This window comes from Balaenoptera musculus, chromosome 11 (assembly GCF_009873245.2).
Source record: "Balaenoptera musculus isolate JJ_BM4_2016_0621 chromosome 11, mBalMus1.pri.v3, whole genome shotgun sequence".
NCBI classification, from domain to species: domain Eukaryota; kingdom Metazoa; phylum Chordata; class Mammalia; order Artiodactyla; family Balaenopteridae; genus Balaenoptera; species Balaenoptera musculus.
In genome coordinates, this window is record NC_045795.1 from 19,083,701 (window position 1) to 19,103,663 (window position 19,963).

Here is a 19,963-nt window from a genome sequence, read left to right on the forward strand (position 1 = left end):
TCATGAAGACTGGGAAGGGAGAAAGAAGTGGCACCTACAGGCTTAAGTGGTGTTGAAACTGGGACATGAGTTGCGAACCAAAAGAACATGGAAGACACAGCCATCTTTTGGTTCTCCTCGAAGCATCTGCTCGACATTTGCTTTGATATAGCCACTGTTTAATAAAAACAGAGTTGTTTCTTAGTTTTTTTAAGCAAAATATCACTTATACCCTAAATCCTCTCCAGGAGATAACCTTGTAGATTCCAGTGCCCCTCCACCATTTAGCAGCTGTGTGACCCGTGACGAGCAATTGTGAGCCTGTATCACCATGGGGGCAGGTCACTTCTCTCTATGCCTCAGCCCCCTCATTTGTAAAATTGGAATAATAAAGAATAACCCCCACATATAGAGCTGATGTGAGGGTTTAATGATTTAATATGCATATAATGAATATATATATGTACGATACTGAAAGCAACGCCTGGGACATAATAAACACCATGTAAATATTGGATGTTATTATGTGTAGAATGGCTGTGCAAATATTAACTATTTTAGTCATCATTTTCAGCATTATGCCACTTACCAGGGGTCTGCAGAAAGTCTCCTGAAGCAGGGGTCGTTGTATTTATATGCTAACCTGCCCACACCTACACACATTTTTCTGAGGTGTTCACAGGTAATTTTCTAGTATGTTCTTGCCTTCGTGCATTTGTGTGTTTTTCTTGAATATCATCATTTAATTCATTTTCTCCATCATTCTTCCATCTCACCCATGTAAGGCTAAATGACCTTGGGATCGGGGGCGAGGGGAGACACTGAAAGTGCCCAACGCTGACAGAAGTGAGAAGGTTCTTTCAGTTGGGCACCGCTCTGCCAGCCAAAGTTCCTCACCTCGGGTCTCGTCAAGGACAAAAAACAGGGTCCGGATAAGCCTTTACAAATGGGGGGCTGGGGCGAGGGAGGGGTGTGGAAGAAACACACAGCAGGTCCGTCTGCCTTCCCCACCCATCTAAAAAATACGTGTATGGAGCCTGCTACGGCCAGATATTGTGCTGGGCAGGAGAAGAAAACTGGAGAAGGCAGAAGGCGGAGAAGATGCCCGTCCCCGTGGAGCTTCCTCAGAGCAAAGTAACCAGCCGCCCAGAAGGCCAGCCACCCTCCTGTGCGGACAACCAGACTCGGGGCGCCGGAAGCGGGGCTGGCCAATCCGGGCCCCGCCCACTCGCCTCACGTCCGCGCAGCGCCGACCCGGCCCCTTCGGCGGCGGCTGCGCGGGCCTCGGATGCGCGGGCACGCGGGACGCCCAGCTGTCAATCACGCGCAGGTTGAGCTCAGCTAGGCTGGAGCGGCGGCGGCGGCGGCGGCGGCGGCGGCGGCGGCGGCGGTGGTGGCGGCGATGGGACCCCAGCGAGAGATCTGCGGCTAGCAGGCTGCATTTGCTCCACGGGTCAGGGGATCGCAGGGGGCAGGTAAAGCCTTGCGGAGCCCAGGGGTGAGGTTTTCTAGGCTCGATGTGTCCTTCTCCCGCTCCTCCTTTTTCTTTCCTTCCTCTCTCCACACGCACAAATATTCATATTTTCTCTCTCTCTCTCTCACTCACACACACACACACACCACACCCCTAACTCGTTCACGTTTATTATATGGACACAAATCTCTACAAAACCCACGCGTATTAAAATCCACGAACACGTACAAATTAGGAGTAGCCAACTCCATGCTTTGGCGGTCTGTGGTTTGTGTTATGTAAGAATTTGGGAGGTATACAGGGAAAACTCAGGAGTTTCTTCCCTGTGAGACAAGAAAAGTTGTAATATTAGATAAGAGTAAAAATGTATGTATTTGGAGTTTGCAAAGCTGATTTGATTTCTTTTCCAGGCTGAATTTACCCCCTCCTTGCCTTCCCCACTCCTCTGCCGTATCTAAAGACGTTTGAGGTTTTGATATGATCTCAGCACCTACTTCTTTATGCTGTTAGAAAGGGGGCTTGGGTGGGGGTCCTACCAAAGCTGATGACCTCAAAGAAAACAGAGCTGGAGTTGAACAGCTTATGTTTACTTAATTGGTTCCTGGCTCTGTAGCAGAAATGTTTTCAGCACCTTGAAGAGCTCCTTTGGCTCCAGACCAGGCCAACCTTTGGTGAAGGGCATGTGTGGAGTCAATTCCCTCACAGAAAAGGGGGAAGGCTACAGATAAAAAGAAGGGACATTTAATGAGAGAGACAGGCACAGATGAGAGACAGACAAACAGACTTGTTTTCTTTTACTTATCCAGACCCAGAATCCTAATATAATTTGCTTCTTTGCCCAAATCTGCTCACATACCACCCACAAAATAAAATTTCAGGACAAATAAATGAGTCTTGAAGAAGGTTGGCTTGGCCATGGTACATACAGACTGAACCTGGAAAATACTGAAAACAGTTTTTCAGGGCTCAACTAGGCTTACACACCTCAAGTCTTTGAGATACTCCTGCATATGGATGGGGAACTGTTCATCAGAAAGAATTCTTAATGCCTCTTGAAAAATATAGCCCCAGTTATTTTATTTCACATGACTACAGTAATGTAGGAAACCAATAGCTCTATAGCTGGCAATGGCTTTTTAATTAAATCTTGCATGGGCACCTGCTTTTCTTAGGCAGATGGAAAGTAAAATGATCGTGATAGGAAGAAAATGGATATAGGAGTAAAAATCAACCTAATGAGTAAATCATCCAAAGAGCCTTAGTAAGTCTAAAATGCATGTAAATGGATCAGAAAATACAATGGCTATAAGATTAATTTATTTTACACTATAATGGGACAGGCACCAAAGAGATCAAGTCTGGAGTATCTGGGAAGCAAGTTATCTTTTTCTTTACAATTTGTAAAACACAAATTGGTCAGTCTAGTTGGTATTATTGACTACATGGAATAGAATTATATCAAAATGAGAATATATTTGTATAATGTGTTATAGTTTACATAGCCCTTTTCATTTATATTGTCTCATTGACTCTATAAACTCTCATGAGAGCCCATTAAAAAGTTATAACATATGTTATACTTTTGTAAAAAAGAAAAAACTATCTTTGCTCTTGAACAGGAAGTCCTTTGTCAATGTTTTTGTCAATACTAAATGACTCTTTACAAGTTATAAAAATGACTTATGAAGTTTAGACTTTTATCTGGATCACATTCTGCAGAGATTTTTTGTTCTTAAATAGGTTTGAAGAATGAGCCATTAAAAGGAGAGGTCAAAGAGCAAACAACAAGAAGAGGAAGAGGAGAATTTCAAAGGTAAGACTCAAACCTTGTCACATGTAAATTCGTAAGCACCTTCTGGTCTGCACATCGATAAAGAAGAGGTTTAAAGAGAATATGGGTTCTTTTTCTCTTCTCATTGCGGTTTTGGACTTTATTTTACCTTACTTAAAAGTACATCTCAAAGGGGCAAAGTAATAAGATAATTGCGTATCATTACCCCCTTTTTTAAAAATTATAAAAGTGGCTGCATAGCCACTGACTTAGAGGAAATAAAAACTCACAGTGCAGAGCAACAATCTCTACCACTATTCCAGGACAATAAAATATCTCTGAAATGGTTCATTGGTAGAAATACATTTTCAAGTTTTAAGGTTATGCTTATATAATTCCAGAATGCCTGATTTAAATATGAAAAAGCTGTTAGCAGGCTTTCATGCCTTCCTGCATCCACTCTTGAGTCTAACTGATTCTTTTAAGCGAATTGACCTTTTGGTGTAGTGTTGGATAAATGGTCTAAATCAGCTATGCGCCTATACCTTGCAGCACTGGCCCTGTGGAAAAGTGTCTCTAATGGGAACTTCACTCTCATTATCTAAGAATGATTTTATGGGAGAGAAAAGCAGTATGAAAACTTGAGTGATCTTTCAAAGAGAATAAATAGAACAGGGCCTGTGCCTGGCTTCACAACTGACTCACACATAGAGCCATGGGAAAACACTCATCCTTTTCGTGCCTCAGTTTTCTGCCTCTCTTCTCTCAAGGAGACCATGAAGACAAATACTGTAAAATCTCTGGTATTCTTAAGGTTTCATGAGGCATAAAGCCTTATTTCTATTTCCATGGCTATGAACATTTTTCAAGTAAAATAAAGAGTAACTGCTTCTATTAGACTGAAATTCAAATTTCCAACAAACTGATACTGTAGTGTAGTAGTACACATATAGATCATGGTAACACATACATGGGTTTGTTTGCTGAATAGAGTAATCATTCAAGGGATTCTCAGCATTTATACTTCTTCCTGCTGCAAATACCTCATTTTGGTGCCCATTTTGTTGCACTTACTGCCTCAGAAGTGTTTCTTCTTCTAACCCAAGAGTCAACTGAGAGCAAAATGTGTGCCCCACTCATCTTTGTAAGCACCGTCTCACGTAATCTGGCATATAACCAGTGGTTTAAAAACACTGAAGGAAGGGAGGAATGAAAAATCAAGCACCACTCAGGCCATCATCCACACCAACCCATCTGGAACTCTGTGCCAAGAAATTTCAAAGTGGTAAACAGGACAGAAAATGTCCCTGCCCTGGTGAAGTTTACATTTTATCATGTACAAGGTCTATCAGACCATCAAATAAACCACTAACAGAGGATCAGGTAATAACAAGTTCTATGAAGGGGAACAAATCTAGACAAGGGGATAGAGAGTGACAGAGGGCTGATATTTATTATGCTCACTGTAGAAAGCCTCTCAGAAGAGTTTGGGGGTTTGAATATCCATTTACTGTATAACTGTGCATGCGGTTGAGATAGATACCATAAACAAATAATAGAAAGAAGAAAACCATGGATGGATCCTCACTTCTCAGCACCCATAAGGCCCTTCAGGAACAATGAAAACAATTCCCCCTTCACAGATGACCAAGTAACCAGACACCAATGCTGCCTGTGCTCCACCACGATGGCCATGCTGGCAGTGAAGACGCAACAGGCTCCACCAGAGTGTTTATAAAATGAAAGCTCACAAGGACTCACTTAAATACAATACTGGAGAATATTTTCACTCACCTCCCCCTATGCATGTACTTCCTAGGATGTTAAGTCTTTCTCTCAAGAAAGGAGCCCCTTCAGGATCCATCACTAACAGCAGCCATAGATTTAACATTACTGTTTTTGCTGCCACTACTACACCTATTGAAACACAAACACCACAATTCTCATGAAACCTTACTCATTAAATAAATGCTGAGGCGAGCTGAAACGCCTTTGCACATACCTTCCCTTTCTTCTCAACCCTAGTTTATCGTATACTCATTGCCCAGCTTTTAAAGTGACTTTATGAAATGACCTCATGTATCCTCTTTATGATACTGGAGGTGTCAATCAACCAAGTAGATTCCAAATAACTGTAACATTTTCTATATTGGGACAAAAAGTTACCTATGAGGAATGTAACTCTCTGTTGAGATTTTGCAAGTGCAAAATTTCTACTCTAAAATGTTATATTTTAAAATACATGTTCTACCAAGTGATCCTCTCCTCTAACAGTGAATTCCAACAAATTATATGTTTGGAAAGATGTATGAAACCTCTAAGACCCCCCAGGGACTACTATTTTAGGCAACATACACTATACTGAAATAACTTATTGAACAAATAAACAATACACAACCATTCAGTCTACTGAATACCAAGTAACTAACCTAACTAGTAGCTTCTATACTCTTTTAAACTAAAGCTTCATGCACACTATAATAAAGCAATCTGACAATCAATCACTGAGGGCATGGGAGGAGATGGGAAATCCCTAAACCCAGTTGTTTATCCAACAAAAATAATCGACTCATTCTGTAAATTCATGGCCAAAGACTCTTGAAAAATCTATGTCTAGAAGGAATTAGAGGTTATCTGGTCCAGCCATCTTATTTTAAGGATGATGCAACCATAGCCCAGAGAGGTTACTGAGCTTACCTGAGATGTCAAAACCAGTAAGTTGCAGATCAAGAACTAGCATTAGAGCCCATTCTCTGCTCTGTGTGGTTATCACAGCGCAGGCCGTGTTCTTGTACTTTGTCTGCCTGGAGGAGAGAATAAGACTTGTTGGGATTTCTCTTCTGGAATGTATCTAACATCACTAAAAATCCATTCTGACTTAGAGTAGAGCCATCTATCACTCAGGCTCAAAAGCATTTGTTTTATGACATTTTCTATCTCTTTTATGATTTTACCTATATTGTGTTTAACCAAGTTGGACTACTGAGTCTCATCCTATAAAGCAGAAACATTTAACCTAGTGTGCTGGAAACAAGCAGTGCAGGGAATGACTACAATATGTCACAAGGTCCTGCTCTGCACCAAAGCTAAATCCTGAGAAAGAATGATTTTAGCATCTAAGGAAGATAACTCTTACTGTTGCTATGAGGGATTGTTTTTATTCCTATCATATCTATTTTTGTCCTTTTTTCATGTTAAAGTCTTCTCCAATGCTTTATTGAAAACCTGAACATATATATTTGTATGAGTTAGTTCTGATTATGCAAATATATGATTCAATCTATACTCCTGTTTACAGTATTGTCATCTTTCATCTGCTCCCTGACTCATGATATAACCTTTAGCAGATCATTTTTCTATGCCTCAGTTTCTTCAGTGACAAAGCAGACTTAGTAATACTAATCCCATTTCCCCTTGACTGAAAGTTTATTAGAATGTCTTAAAAGAAAGTGCCTTTAAAATTATTCTACTTGGATATCACTAGTAATGGGCCCTTATTAATCATCTTCATTGTGTAAGCATTAAATAAAAGGTACTGAAGAGATCATCCTAGCATTTAAAATATGAAAACTAGGTTAACAAAAGAATTTGGCCCATTGGACATTGCGGCTCTAATCAGGCAAAGTCCCTTCTGAAATCTTGATTTTTTTTATGAAATAATATCCTTCTGAAATGTTAAAAAGCAAAAAAACAAAAAAAAAATTTCCTTCCCTGATCTCTCCTCCTGGGTGATTTCTTTAGATGGTAGCTGGACCTGAGCCAGGAAGAAGTCACTAGGAGGTAGGCACTAAATGTAACACTGACCAACACTTTAAAAGATGAGGTTATCAGTCACCATCAGTTATACCTGTTTGTATCATTTTTCTAAGGTCAGGGCCATATTTTCCTGAATTTGACCACATGTTCTAACCAAAACCCACTTGTGGCTGAGGGCACACATTTACAAGATATTCTTAAGGGTTCACTTTGTGGCTATGGGACAGTGGGTCCCTGGGTTCAACTTTGACTTTAGCCCCATGATTCTATACAACCAAACTAAGTGGCCACACAGGAACACCTGCTAGAATTTTAGATTAAGTTTTTCTTGTAGGTAAACATTACTACTTGGTTTCTTGGCAAGTAATTGGAAACATTTAATATGTCTTCTTATTGCCTGGATTATAGCACAGGTCCTGAGAACCTGGGTCAGTGGGAAACTTATTCTCCTTCTATATTGTTCCTTGCTTTGTCATGTTGAGACAGGGAAAACTGTCTAGAGTTTAAAACTATGTCCACACAGGGAAAACCATCTAGAGGATAATTGAACAATCTAAAAAAGTATTTCACATTTCTAGCTACCTATTTATCTGCTTATATGGAGATCAGAAAACCAAAGAACAAACAGAATAACTGAGAATTCTTACTCACCAAAATTCCTGCCCTTCAGTAATTCCTTTTTTTTTTTTTTACCATGAATTATTAACCACATGCCTCTCTCTAAGGTCAAATTAGATCAGATCAAGTTGAAATTTCTATCTGAAGAAGGCAGAGTCCCAAACAACCCACCCAGAGCTTAGTTTCATTAAACAATTCTCTGCATTTTTTATTTATAGTAGACACTTAATGGAAAATAGTAAAAGGTAGGTCTACCCTCTACATTATGCTCTAGCATCCCACGTGGACAGATGTATCCACAAATAATGCCTGAAATATCTGGAGTTAGAGTCAGTGAGGTATCAATTATTGGCCAAGCCATTTGTGATAAAGCATGAAGTGTAAGTTGCTCAGCAACTTTTTAATAAAGCTTCTGTACAACTTGACAATTGTTAGAGCAAGATACATGAGATCCGAAGGCAAAATTTCAAATAGCTATGTAACACCATGTAGTTCCCACAAGAGAACATGGTTAAGCATTGAAGAGGACAGTCCAGGACAAATTCCATCTGTAGCAAGTGAGAGTGCCTTCCTAATCCTTTAACATGGAAGTGTAAAGACTACTGGATTCTAAGAGATTAAAGATTTCTTGTCAAGACACTGAAAATCTCAGCTTCTTTGTTGCCATTTCTCATGTGCTTCCTGCTTAAATTTTTGCATCATCTAAGTGAGCTGTGCTGTTATGTCTCGTTTCATTTATGGAGAACCAGTTCTAGTCATTGAGTGTTTGGGATAATTTTGCGTTCAGTAGAGAAGAGCATCTTGGGTAAAAAAGGCAGGTCTTTAAACGTGTCTTTTCTTGCCAGAAAAGAGCACTGTTCAAACAGGCTGACATTATTCAGCCTGGTTCTTACCTTTAATTTGCCTTTTGATCCTGAGGCCAGAGCTCATGTGGTTGATGCCTGTGGGTGCTGTCATTCCAGCTGGGAAGGATGAGTTCTTGCAGCAACGTTTGTGGGTCCAAGCAGGCACAGGCTGCTACCGAGGGCGGGTACCAGCGCTATGGAGTCCGGTCCTACCTGCACCAGTTTTATGAGGACTGTACCACCTCGATCTGGGAGTATGAGGATGATTTCCAGATCCAGAGATCACCTAACAGGTGGAGCTCAGTATTCTGGAAGGTAAGTAAAGAGCATGTGTTTAACTCAGGAAGTGGAGAAGTCATTTGATACAGAAATAATTCAGCTATAGAGAACTGAGAAGTCTGGGACTCTGTGTGTGCATCCCTCTCAGTGACACTAAGTGCAGTTTTCTTCCTTAGGAAAGGAGACTATAACCCTTGGGCTGAAGAAAGCCTCTACACACAGCACAACTGTTGATTTGCAGGTTAAACATAAATAGATATAATTGCCATCGTTAATTATTATTTTTGCTATTGTTATTAATGTGCCACTAAATTCACCAACTATGACAGCCGTCCAAAGGCAAAACATGCTTTAAGCCTCCCTTAAGGTTTGGTAAGTATCATTTGACAAATTATAATAATTATTAAAAGAAATAGTTGGATACTAGAGAGACTTAATACTGAGACATAATACAGTGGTCAGTCTGCCAGCTCTGCCTCTCCTGGATATGTGGTCATGAGGCTTTATGAGCTTCAGCTTCCTCAAGTGGAAGGAGCCTCACTAGACAATAAGTTCAGTCATTCAGCATATAATTAGTCAGCACCTACTCTGTGCCAAGAAGTTGCAAAGTACCAGAAATTAAAGTGGTAAATGGGAGAAGAAAAAGTCCCCGCCCTCAAGGAACTTACAATCTATCGTGGGAAACAGACCATAAACAAATAAACCACACAACAGAATGGTAGTGGCAAGTGCTATGAAGAGAAATAAATCAGAATAAGAGGATAGGGAAGGATGGAGAACTGGTATTTAGTTATGCTGATCACAGAAAGCCTTTCAGAGGAGATGACCTTTGAGCAAATACCAGGGAGTACACCATAAAATTACCTGGCTGAAGGTCACTGTAGGCTGGGAAAATAGCAAGTTCAAAAGCTCTGAAATGGGAACACTGGTGTGTTTGAAAAATAGCAAGAGGTCCAATCTGGTTGGAGAGGAATGAGAGAGGGGAAAGAACAGGTGATGGATTCAGAAAAATAACAGGATACAGATGATTTGTATGGAGGCTTGTAGGTGACAGTGAGGACTTTGGCTTTTACCTTGAGATCCATGGGAAGCCACCTGAACATTTCAAGCAGATGAGTGACATGACCCGACCAGTATTTTAACAAGATCATTCTTGCTACAGTACGGAAAATAAATTACAGGAAGGCAAGGATAGAAGCAGCTAGATTATTTAAGAGGCTGTTAAAGTATCCAGGCAAGAATAATCGTGGCTTAGATTACGGTGGTGTTAATGGAGATGGCGAGAAGTAGGCAGATTTAGCATAAAGTTTGAAGGCCAAGCTGTCAGGACATGTTGGCAAATTAGAAACGAAAGAAAGAAGAGTCAAGCATGACTTAGAGACTTGCAGCCTGAGCTCTTTAGTGGATGATGTTATAATTCACTGGGACGGAGAACACCAGGAGGGCAGTGGGATGGGTGGGGAGTCAAGAGTTTGATTTTGGCATTGCTACACTGGAGTTGCCTATTAAACATGCGAGTGGAGATCTCTAGTAGCAATTTAAATATACCAATCTTCAGCTCATGAATTGGGAGTCACAGATATATACAGTGTATATAAGGTACCAGACTAGATAAGATCACCTAGGAAGAGAGTATAGACATAAGAGAGAAGAGGGCATCGGATGTTCCAACATTTAGAAATCAAGAAAAGGACAAGGATGTAGGAAGGGCTACTGAGAAGGCACAGCTTTAGATGATGCCTCGGATTCCCTCCAGGTTTAATATTCTGTGTTTTGGAGGTTTCTGATCATCCCCAACTTTCTCCCAAAAGATCCCAGAAACTTTGACATTGATACTGACATACATTTACAATGTACTGGCAATAGAGTTTAACAAGAGGCAATGTAACATAGTGATGATTATGAGCACGGACTCTGTCCTCAGATTACATGGGTTCAAATCTCAGCTCTGTAACTTTGGGCAATTTAATTGACCTTAAATGAGCCTCTAACAGTGATACTTATAGTACCTACCACATAAGTTGTGGGAATTAAATAAGATAATAGATGCAAAGAGCTAAGAACAATGTCTGGTAGGCACTCAATAAGCACTTAATATATTAGCTCCTAGTACCAGATGTCATATGGAACACTGAGTTCTGGAATAGAAATAAAACTGGAAATCTAGTTAATAAATAAAATATTGGTAATATAGTTGTTACTATGGATTACCCAAGACCTGTGTTGATTCAAAATCTTACTAGTGTCAGGCACTCTGTATTAGAATTGGTCAAGCCAGCCTTCTTATTCTGTACAAGTGTCACCTCTGATGACTCCGTACTGGCCTGGACCAATGAAATACATAGCCAAGCTTGGCACATCTTGTATTTACCCAGGTAAGTGGGTGGTTGCTTCTCTATATGTCAAAAAAACAAATATTTGCCTCACAGGTCTATTGTGCCAAGAGCCTAAAATGCCACTGACATACAGAATATTGCAAATGCTAGTGGTTCCAAAGCACTAGCGGTGATATGAGTTGTGAAGCTATAAATCCATCAAATAATACATGGGTACGGATTTACAATAAAGAACTCTCAGTAAATTACCAAGCCTAGAATTCAGATTTCAGTATTTTCTCTCTTCTGTTTTACGCAAACAAGATCCAAAAGTATTTGTTCCCTGTTGTGCTGGACCTACTTCAGAGAATAAAACCGGGCAAAAGTCCATGGCCTCATAGAGATTATATTCCAGCAAAATCCAAATCTTAGACTCACATCCTAACCATAAAACACTAGACTGGGCACTCAGAAGCCTACAGTCAACCTGAAAAACCAAAGAATTCACTGTCTTAGAGACCTCACCTCTACCAAGGGAATAAACCAATCATTCTTGGGTTTCCTCCTAGGGAATATAAGGGAACTCATGCCAGCGAGTGTATGAAGTGCTTTGAATCAACACAGAGAAAAGCACTGATTATGCACGTGTTTCTATTATGATACTTTTTTATGTTCTTTCTTTCATTTCAATCTGCATCCTGTAAGTGGTTCAAGATGTGGGCTCCCCCTTCCCCCTCTTCCACTATAGCACTGCTGAGGCCACATGGCTCTCTCACTGGGGGCCACGCTCACAGAGCCTCAGGAGGACTCTGCCGCTGAGCCAGCTCCTTAGCAGTGGGCAGCAAGGAAGGGCTTAATGAGAACAGGGATTGGAATCAAATGGGCCTGAGCTAGAAACTTTGCTCTACCACGTGGACCGATGTAACCTCGCTCTCACAATGCTGTTCTTTCTACACGTTTATATGTCCACTGTGCACAAGCCTCTGTGGTGGGCTCCGGGATTCAGTTGTGAACACAACACTGTTCTTCACCTGACAGAGTTCACAGTCAAATAAGGAAGGTAGATGTGTACAGAGACTGTTACAATCCACCATGCCAGTTGTTGCAGTACTTACTGGACAGACCTGATGCAGCCTGGGGAGGAAGTGACTCCACAGAAGAGTTCACAGGAACAGAAAAGCACTATAGAAAGAAGAGCATCACAGAAGCTGCGTCATGAGAGAAGATGGCATGCTCAGGAGATGCCAACAGTTCACTGTGGCTGGGGTAAGAGTTAGGGGTGGAGGACAAAGGCCAAGAGATGAACACGGTAATGTATACAAGAGCCAGATCACAGAGACTCAGCAAGGCTGTGAAGTAGAAATTTCTCCAGAACCTTCCTGCTTGATTGAGTACAGTGACAAGGTAAGATAATAAAGCTAGGCTTTCTTGGGAAGGTTGTCTCACAATCAGGTGTAAACAGCCCCTACACACACACACACACACACACACACACACACACATATACAGTATTATACACATTCTCTGTGCCTCATAGCTTCTGGATTACTGCATGGTGGCCTCTGCCACTGCTAATTTACCTGCAACTGCTGCCATTTGCAAAAATCTATGTGACACGGTCCCACCTACCCCCTGCCACCCACTGCCTCTACCCAAGGACCTAACAGGCTGTGGTGGAATTTTTCTTTCTCATCCTTGCACTTGACCTTGACTAAGACTGTTGCTACTTGATTGTGCAGCAGATAGCTGAAGTACTGCAGGTAATGAACTAATGGGAGCAGTTTTCTTACCCCAATCATTCTTTCCTCACCCCAGGATCCTCCTCCTCACCTTTCCCTCAACCAATATTAGAAATCTCCCAAAGGGTGTTAAATAGCAACGGGCAGGTACAAGGCAAGACCGCTTCCTCCACAGACTTACTAAAAGTGAAAATGATGCTGGTACCTGTCCTTTCTCTCAAGACCCTCCTCCTACCTGTCCCAATCTCTCCAGTTTCCCCCTTAAGCTAAGTCAGAGTTTAAACTTACATCTTGGATTTCTCTTCAAAGTCTTGCTGGATATTAAGGAGATGGTTGTATTCTAGAAATGAATAAGGAAGTCCCTTAAGAGGAGAAACCATGTGGTATTATCTAAAAAAAAAAAAATTTCTCAGATGACTCTTGAAAAATGGACAAAGGATGAGACTAGCCATGGAGACCATCAGAATGCTGTTGCAATGATCTGGGCAAGAGTTAATAATGCTCTGTTACCATTAGAGTAGCTGTAGTGATAGAGAGACAAGATTCAAGAGAATTCTATGAGACAGAATCAATAAGATTTAATTATCCCTTGACTACGAATGTGAGGAAGGACTCAGTGAATGGGCAGGTGGCAGGAATGCAGAAAAACTGGGAAGGAAAGAAGAAAGGAACACCATTTTGAATATTTGGGTTTTGCAGAGCCTTTGGGACATTTTTGTGTAGATCCTCCCACTGGCTGTCATAAATGTGGGGCTACAGCCCAGGAGAGAAATCTAGGCTGGAGTTGGACATTTGGAAGTCACTGGTATATAGGTGGGAGTTGAAACTGCGGCCACAAATTAAACCGTAGAGAGAACATATTGAGTAAGAGATGTGAGTCAGGGCTGGAACCCTGGGGGACACCAATAATTTAAGAGTGTCTGGCAAAGCAGGTTAAGAGTGAGTTGTAAAAGACAGAAACAGAAGAGAGTTGTGTCAGGGATAACCATTGGTGAGGGTTTTAAGAAAGCCTAAGTACTTCAAATCAATGACTGCAGAATATGCAAATGAAGAAAAGAAAAATTGGATTTGACAATTAGGAGGTCATCAGTGACCTCAGAGAGAGGCGTTTCAGTGAAATGCTGGAGGACTAGGCTTGGCTACCAAGGGTAGGAATGAGTTCAAGCAGTAGTTAGTGGGGGACACAGGGCTCTAGAATAGGTTCTGAAGATGGAAGCGACTGAATGTGCTGACAGGCTGGAGGGACAGAGCCTCTGTAAGGCAGCGGAGCCAATGCGGGATCCTGCTACCCAGGTGAAGGAGGGCTGTGGAGACTGTACCAGGTGACGCGTATGTGGAAGGACCTGATCCCAGCCCGGCACTGGTCACTGCTTTGCAAAGCTCAGTGTCCCTACAAGCAGGTCAGGCAAGAGGGTCAGGACAGACGAGTTAGAATCTGCCATCACTCTGGCAGGTGACAGCACTCCGAGCTCAGGTCCTGCTAAGGAGCAGTGGGCAGCAGCCCTCAGGGCTGATGGAGAAGAAGAAAAGCCAGTCTTCACTCTTGCTGTGCTTCATCTGAATTTTACCTCTAACCCAGAAGGCTTCTTTCCCATTTAGCTCCATCCAGCAATCTCCCCCCACACGCCGCTCTTCCCTGCCATGCTGGTTCTTGCTTCCACCAGTCATTACCGCCTCCTCTCTGCCAGAACAGCTGCGTTGCTCCTGCTGCCAGCTCCGCTTATTGGAGTGAACTGCATTTTCAGATCTCATCAGCTCACAGACAGACCACGAAGGGGATGCTGGTCAAAACAACAGCAGCTTCTGGCTTGTGGCCCCCAACAGCAGAATTTCTGGAATCCAAGCTCTCCCCCCTGTCCAATCCTCCTTTCCAACAGCAGGGACTGGGTTTTCACCCATCCTTCACACAGTCAAGAGAGTCATCAGAAGTCACAGCACAAAAACTGCTCTTGCTGCTGTCTTTAAAGTTTGCTTTTCATCACCTGGAGAGGCCCTTCTCTCTCCCTATTGGATGTTGATCTAACATCCCACACCACCAGGCTACTCTGGGAAGCCCCTCACCCAGCAGCACTGCAACTCTTTGCATGGCTCCAAACAGAGCTGGTTTGCTCTCTTAGAACCTTTAAAAAAACTCTGTGTTGCATTTCTTAAACTATTTAATAGAACCCCTTTTCTCTTAGACCTGGGACCACTTTAACTTAGAGCTGTGTCCAGAGACAAAGTTTATGATACCATATGGCATCACTCCCAAAATTTTTATTCCATTCAGTACTCCAAGATGGTACCAGGATTAAGCTGATATATCCCAGCATCCCTCCTCACCACTACTACACTCTCAGGGAAGTATTCCCAGCATTTTCCCTTCATGCCTACCATCCCACGCTCTCCCTGACATGTTTGAACAGGTTTGGAGTCCCTCTCTGGGCACATCTTTTGGAGATCCTCATTAGACTTGCATTGATGGCACCCTCAGAATCCTGGGCATTACATACTATTCATTACGTCATGCTCCCCTCCACAGATGGCGGGCCTCTCTCTGATCCTCTGATTTAACAGGGAAAAGGGAGAAGGCTTGGGGAGGCCAGCCACTTTCCAGTTCTTGAAATAAGCAGGAGTTCTGCCATCTGCAAGGCAGGGTTTGCCTTTTAGCTTCTGAGTGATATTCCAAAAGTGGATTTTAATCTATAAATCACTGCTCAACTGAGGAACAGACTGCTCTGAGAATCAGTCACCTGGCTCCGGATTCAGCAGTCTGGTGGTTTAAGTTAGTCAGTCAGGAATATATATTGGACACAGGCTGAACTGACTGCTGTGGAGAGAAAGACAGAAATAGAACATGGAGCACCCTGGCCTCCCTTGCTCTTAAGAACCTTAGAAACGAAGATGGATACATTTTTGCTGCCCTCAATTTTTGAGAATCTGTACCAGTTCTTGAGGAGGGAGGTAATTTAGTGACACATGAAGCATGTCACCATGGATATTTAAGTTAATTTAGTTTGTGCATTCAGAATATTCCAACATGAGTCATCTTTTAAATATTATAAATAATGGTTAGTCTTTGAAAGTGAACTTGACACCATTCTTCAAAAAATGTAGAAAGCCATCCAAAGTGTGATATTTTACAACCCAAGTTTTTCTGCAGTACTTATATCTTATGTACAATAGTTTTTTGGTTTTTTTTTCAGAAGACATTACACTGACTCTTTTTGTTGGTTTTTCAGTTTCTTTACACTATTACATAATGGAAATTTGTTCGTATATGGTGACTAAAACTTTATTGTAATTTTTTAAAAATTATAGAAGTAATGTACAAAATAGTAATTGGTGAAGTATCATGGGAGAATGAAAGTGGGGAGTGGGGCTTAGAAGTCATGCAGACTTGGGTTAGAGACCACGTGCTTAAAGAGTGGACTTTGAACTATGTTTCTTCAACCCAATAAACCTCAGTTTCTTATAGGTGAAATGGGGATAAAAATATCTACATCTCATAAGATGCTGGTGAGGATTAAGTGAAAAGCACAGTGCCTAGGTCATAATCGATGCTCAATAATACCAGGTCTCTTCCCCCTTTGTTACAGTGATAGATTTGCGAATGTTTTCTATTATCCAAACCTTCTACTAAAGAAGTATCTAATAAAGTGTATTACCCTGAAACATAGTAAATAAGTTAGATAAATATACTTTAGATGTTCAAGATTAAATGGTGTTATACATTTGGTTATTTTTCCAACCTTGTTATTTTAACTAAAAGCAATTAGGAACAGGAGGAAATGAAAAATGTGTTTAAAAAATAAGCTGTATTAGTTGTTCTTTATTCCAAGTACTGAGTGACTGTTGCAATGCTCTTGCCAATGTAGCATAATTTTACAAGAGGCACATTTTCAAATAATAATAATAATATCTACTTATTACAATGTATGACTTAGGCAGGCACAGGGCTGAGTGCTCTCATGCATGGTCTCGTTTTGTCCTCACAGCTTTATGAGGTAGGTACTATTATCCTTTATCATTTTATAAATGGGAAAATTAACGAGAGTATTTAAGTAACTTTCCTTCTATGATTCAAGTACTAGTTGGCAGTGCTAGAATCCAAGCCTGAGTCTGTTAATTCCAAACCTCTGAGCTTAAACCACCAAATGGTATATTACTTTCCATTTTCAGTGGGTTACATTTTATTAGAACTTGAGCTAATGCAGTTTCATCTCCATCTGCTGCTCTTAACAGTTCTCAACATCTGCACAAGTAAAGCCCAAACAGCTATATGTTAGAAGAGAAAGAGCACTGGCCTGCAGGTCAGATCTGTGGCTTCTAGCCCATCCTCTGCTACTTGCCAGTTGTCTATCTTTGGGGCAGTGACCTACCCTCCACGAGGCTACATTTCCTTGCCTATAAACTGGTAATGATGGTTCCTTCTTCACTTGCTTGGGGAAGGGGTGAGTAGTTACACAGATTGTCGACGGCCACCTGCCGAAATCACCTCTATGTTGAACAAGTTGAGTATATTACTCATCACAGTGAGAGAGAATGACACCATAGGGGCTCCTGGGCATTTCAGTAAGAGAGTGTAAGAAAGGATGTATTATAGGATGTGGGCTTTAGTTGGGTGACTTGGGGTTGCAGGGGTTTGGGAAGTCTACAGGAGCCAGAGTTCACTCTGGATTATCAGGAATAATCCTATGACTGGGTAACTTAATAAATCTTATCTATACAGAGGGCAGACTAGAGTGAGACTAAGACTGTAACTGTAAAGAAGCAGCAGTCATTTATATTGCGTGGGGTGGGAGGTGCGCAGAATCTTGTGGTTTGCACAATGTCCTTGTTTTGTCTGCGCTTAGACAAAATTATGAAGTGGTCTTGGTTTGTCACACTTCATCATGGGTGCAGAATGAGCCTGTCTGATGTTGAGGTTCTCCACGACTGATTGTGCCCACAAAACAACATGCAATCAATGGGGGCCCCAGGCCAGCTTCTAAGAACATCAAAGCCTAGTGGATAGAGTAAGGCCAGCTCCTGGGTATCCGGGCTGCTTTTCTCTTGCTCAAGACCAAACAAGACAACATAAGCCAAAGGGGGCTCTGTTGATTGCAAAGCATTGGACAAACGGGAAGGTCAAAGGAAAAATCAAGGCAGTGCTGCAGTTCCGGGTTGGCATCAAAATCAGAAAAGTCCTCCTTCACTTTCTTTTTTAACTACAAAATTATGCAGGCTTCTCATACAAATTAGAGGTGACTGGGGAAAGTCTCTTCTCTCAGAAAACAAGGCCAGTCCTGCCCTGGAGACCTGAAGTACCAGGTTTACTCTGTCTTATTTCATTGTGTCTTTCGCTAGGTTGGACTCATCTCGGGCACAGTCTTCGTGATTCTCGGATTGACTGTCCTGGCAGTGGGCTTTCTTGTGCCCCCCAAAATCGAAGCCTTTGGTGAGGCCAATTTCGTGATGGTGGACACACACGCTGTCCAGTTTAATGGAGCCCTTGACATGTGCAAGCTGGCGGGCGCCGTGCTCTTCTGCATCGGGGGCACATCCATGGCAGGGTGCCTGCTGATGTCGGTGTTCGCAAAAAGCTACTCCAAAGAAGAGAAATTCCTTCAGCAAAAGTTTAAAGAGCGAATCGCAGACATCAAGGCCCACACCCAGCCCATTACAAGAGCTCCAGGCCCGGGAGAAACAAAGATACCAGTCACTTTGTCCAGGGTTCAAAATGTCCAGCCCATAGCAGCAACCTGAAACGTTTTCCAGCCCGGTCCTCCCCTCTGTAATTTACGCCCAGTGTTACAAGGGAGGAGGCCAGTTTGGGAAATAAGGATTTGGCATTGACCTGCCCTAGGGCTGTGCTGGGCTGTGCGCAGTGTGGTGTGTGAGCTCACACTCATTCCGTTCAGTGGCCCTGGGGACCGTTGATGCCATGGGTCAGCCTAGGCACATGCACCCGGCTGCTTAAAGAGGTGCTGCTGGGTGCCCACCAGGAGCTCTCTGGAACTCCCCTCTCATATAGTGTGACTTTGTGTCATTTTCTGTGTTCTTGGAAAGCGCTGAACAGTTTAGACCAGCCTACCAATGGCTGACGTGGTCCGTTTTACTTTCTAGTATTGGTTTTTCTAATCTTTCCTGTGTGGTGCTGCCTTCCATTCCTGTCTCACTACATGTAAGATATTGTCATGTGTTCACAGAAAAATCAAGTTCCCTGATTTTGACCCAAACTTTGGTCTTTTAACTCTAACTTAACATGAGGTTCTTGAAATCAGACACAAACGTATCAGAATTCTCCATAAGTCTTTTTTTGTTTTCTCTATTTTTTTCCCACTTAAAGAGCTCAAATTGCCAACTTTAGAATCTTGGGAAAGAAATTAATATTAGGAGAATCTATTTATGCAGTGTACAAAGGCACTGAATTAGAAGCCAAGAAATCTGAGTTCCTATTACTAACTAGCTGTGTGATCTTGGGGAAAGCACTTAACCTCCCAGGCCTCAGTTTCCCCATCTGTAGAACGGGCATCCTGGTCTGTGATGTCTGAGATTCCGTTTTTGCCGTGCGTCATTGTGTGTCCACGACCAAGGATGTTTACAGTGTTCTTGTGGCTCTCACCACAGTGGGATTCTTCCAGACCTGGACTCCCAGAAAGTCACCAAATCAGCAGCCTCCATGCCACTTACTTCTAAATATTCAACTCCAGCAGTTTATACAATGCAGTCATATTTTTATAGAAACAAAAGTAAGCCATCCTCCAATAAGAAACCCCTGAGTAGATATTAACCTTAAAGAGGGTTTTCTTTCTCAAAGAAGACATTTTCCTCTCCAGTAAAATGTTCATCTCATCCCTTTACACTTTTACTTAATCTGTGGATTTAAACTAGCCTGAGGGAAATGGAACACATGACCTTGGTATCCTCTCAGAATCTGTGCCACCTTCAAAGTCTGTCTTTTTTTTTTTTTTTTTCCTTTCCTTCACTGGATAAATAAAATATGTGAACAAGCAGAACTTGAATTGCATGGTCATTCATTTGGTGTGGCTGTTTTCTCTCCAACATGTAATTTTCCATTCTGAGGCTGAGTGAGCTCTGCTGGTCCCCTGGCGAAATGGAAGAATAAATGAAGCAATTAGTGCTTCTGTGCACATGGTTTGTTTTGCATCGTCCAGCATAAAACACGGGGCAAATCCGCATCCTTAACAAGGATCATTAGCTAG

At 42.0% G+C, this 19,963-nt stretch overlaps 1 protein-coding gene across 1 annotated transcript; it reads left to right on the plus strand.

Moving 5' to 3' along the window:
* Positions 1 to 1,339: 1,339 nt before the first annotated feature.
* On the plus strand, positions 1,340 to 19,756 carry NRSN1 (neurensin 1). Its single transcript, XM_036867820.1, has 4 exons — positions 1,340 to 1,454; positions 3,194 to 3,266; positions 8,561 to 8,758; positions 18,105 to 19,756. Exons 3-4 carry the CDS (start codon positions 8,570 to 8,572, stop codon positions 18,501 to 18,503), a joined length of 588 nt encoding a protein of 195 aa, XP_036723715.1. The 5' UTR covers positions 1,340 to 1,454; positions 3,194 to 3,266; positions 8,561 to 8,569; the 3' UTR covers positions 18,504 to 19,756.
* Positions 19,757 to 19,963: the final 207 nt, after the last annotated feature.

What these genes read in the sequence shown, in the direction of transcription:
- NRSN1 (XM_036867820.1), top strand. Translation starts at nt 8,570, where the DNA reads ATGAGTTCTTGCAGCAACGTTTGTGGGTCCAAGCAGGCACAGGCTGCT. An exon ending in GGAGCTCAGTATTCTGGAAG is followed by an intron (nt 8,759 to 18,104) that starts GTAAGTAAAGAG and finishes GTCTTTCGCTAG; the next exon opens with GTTGGACTCATCTCGGGCAC.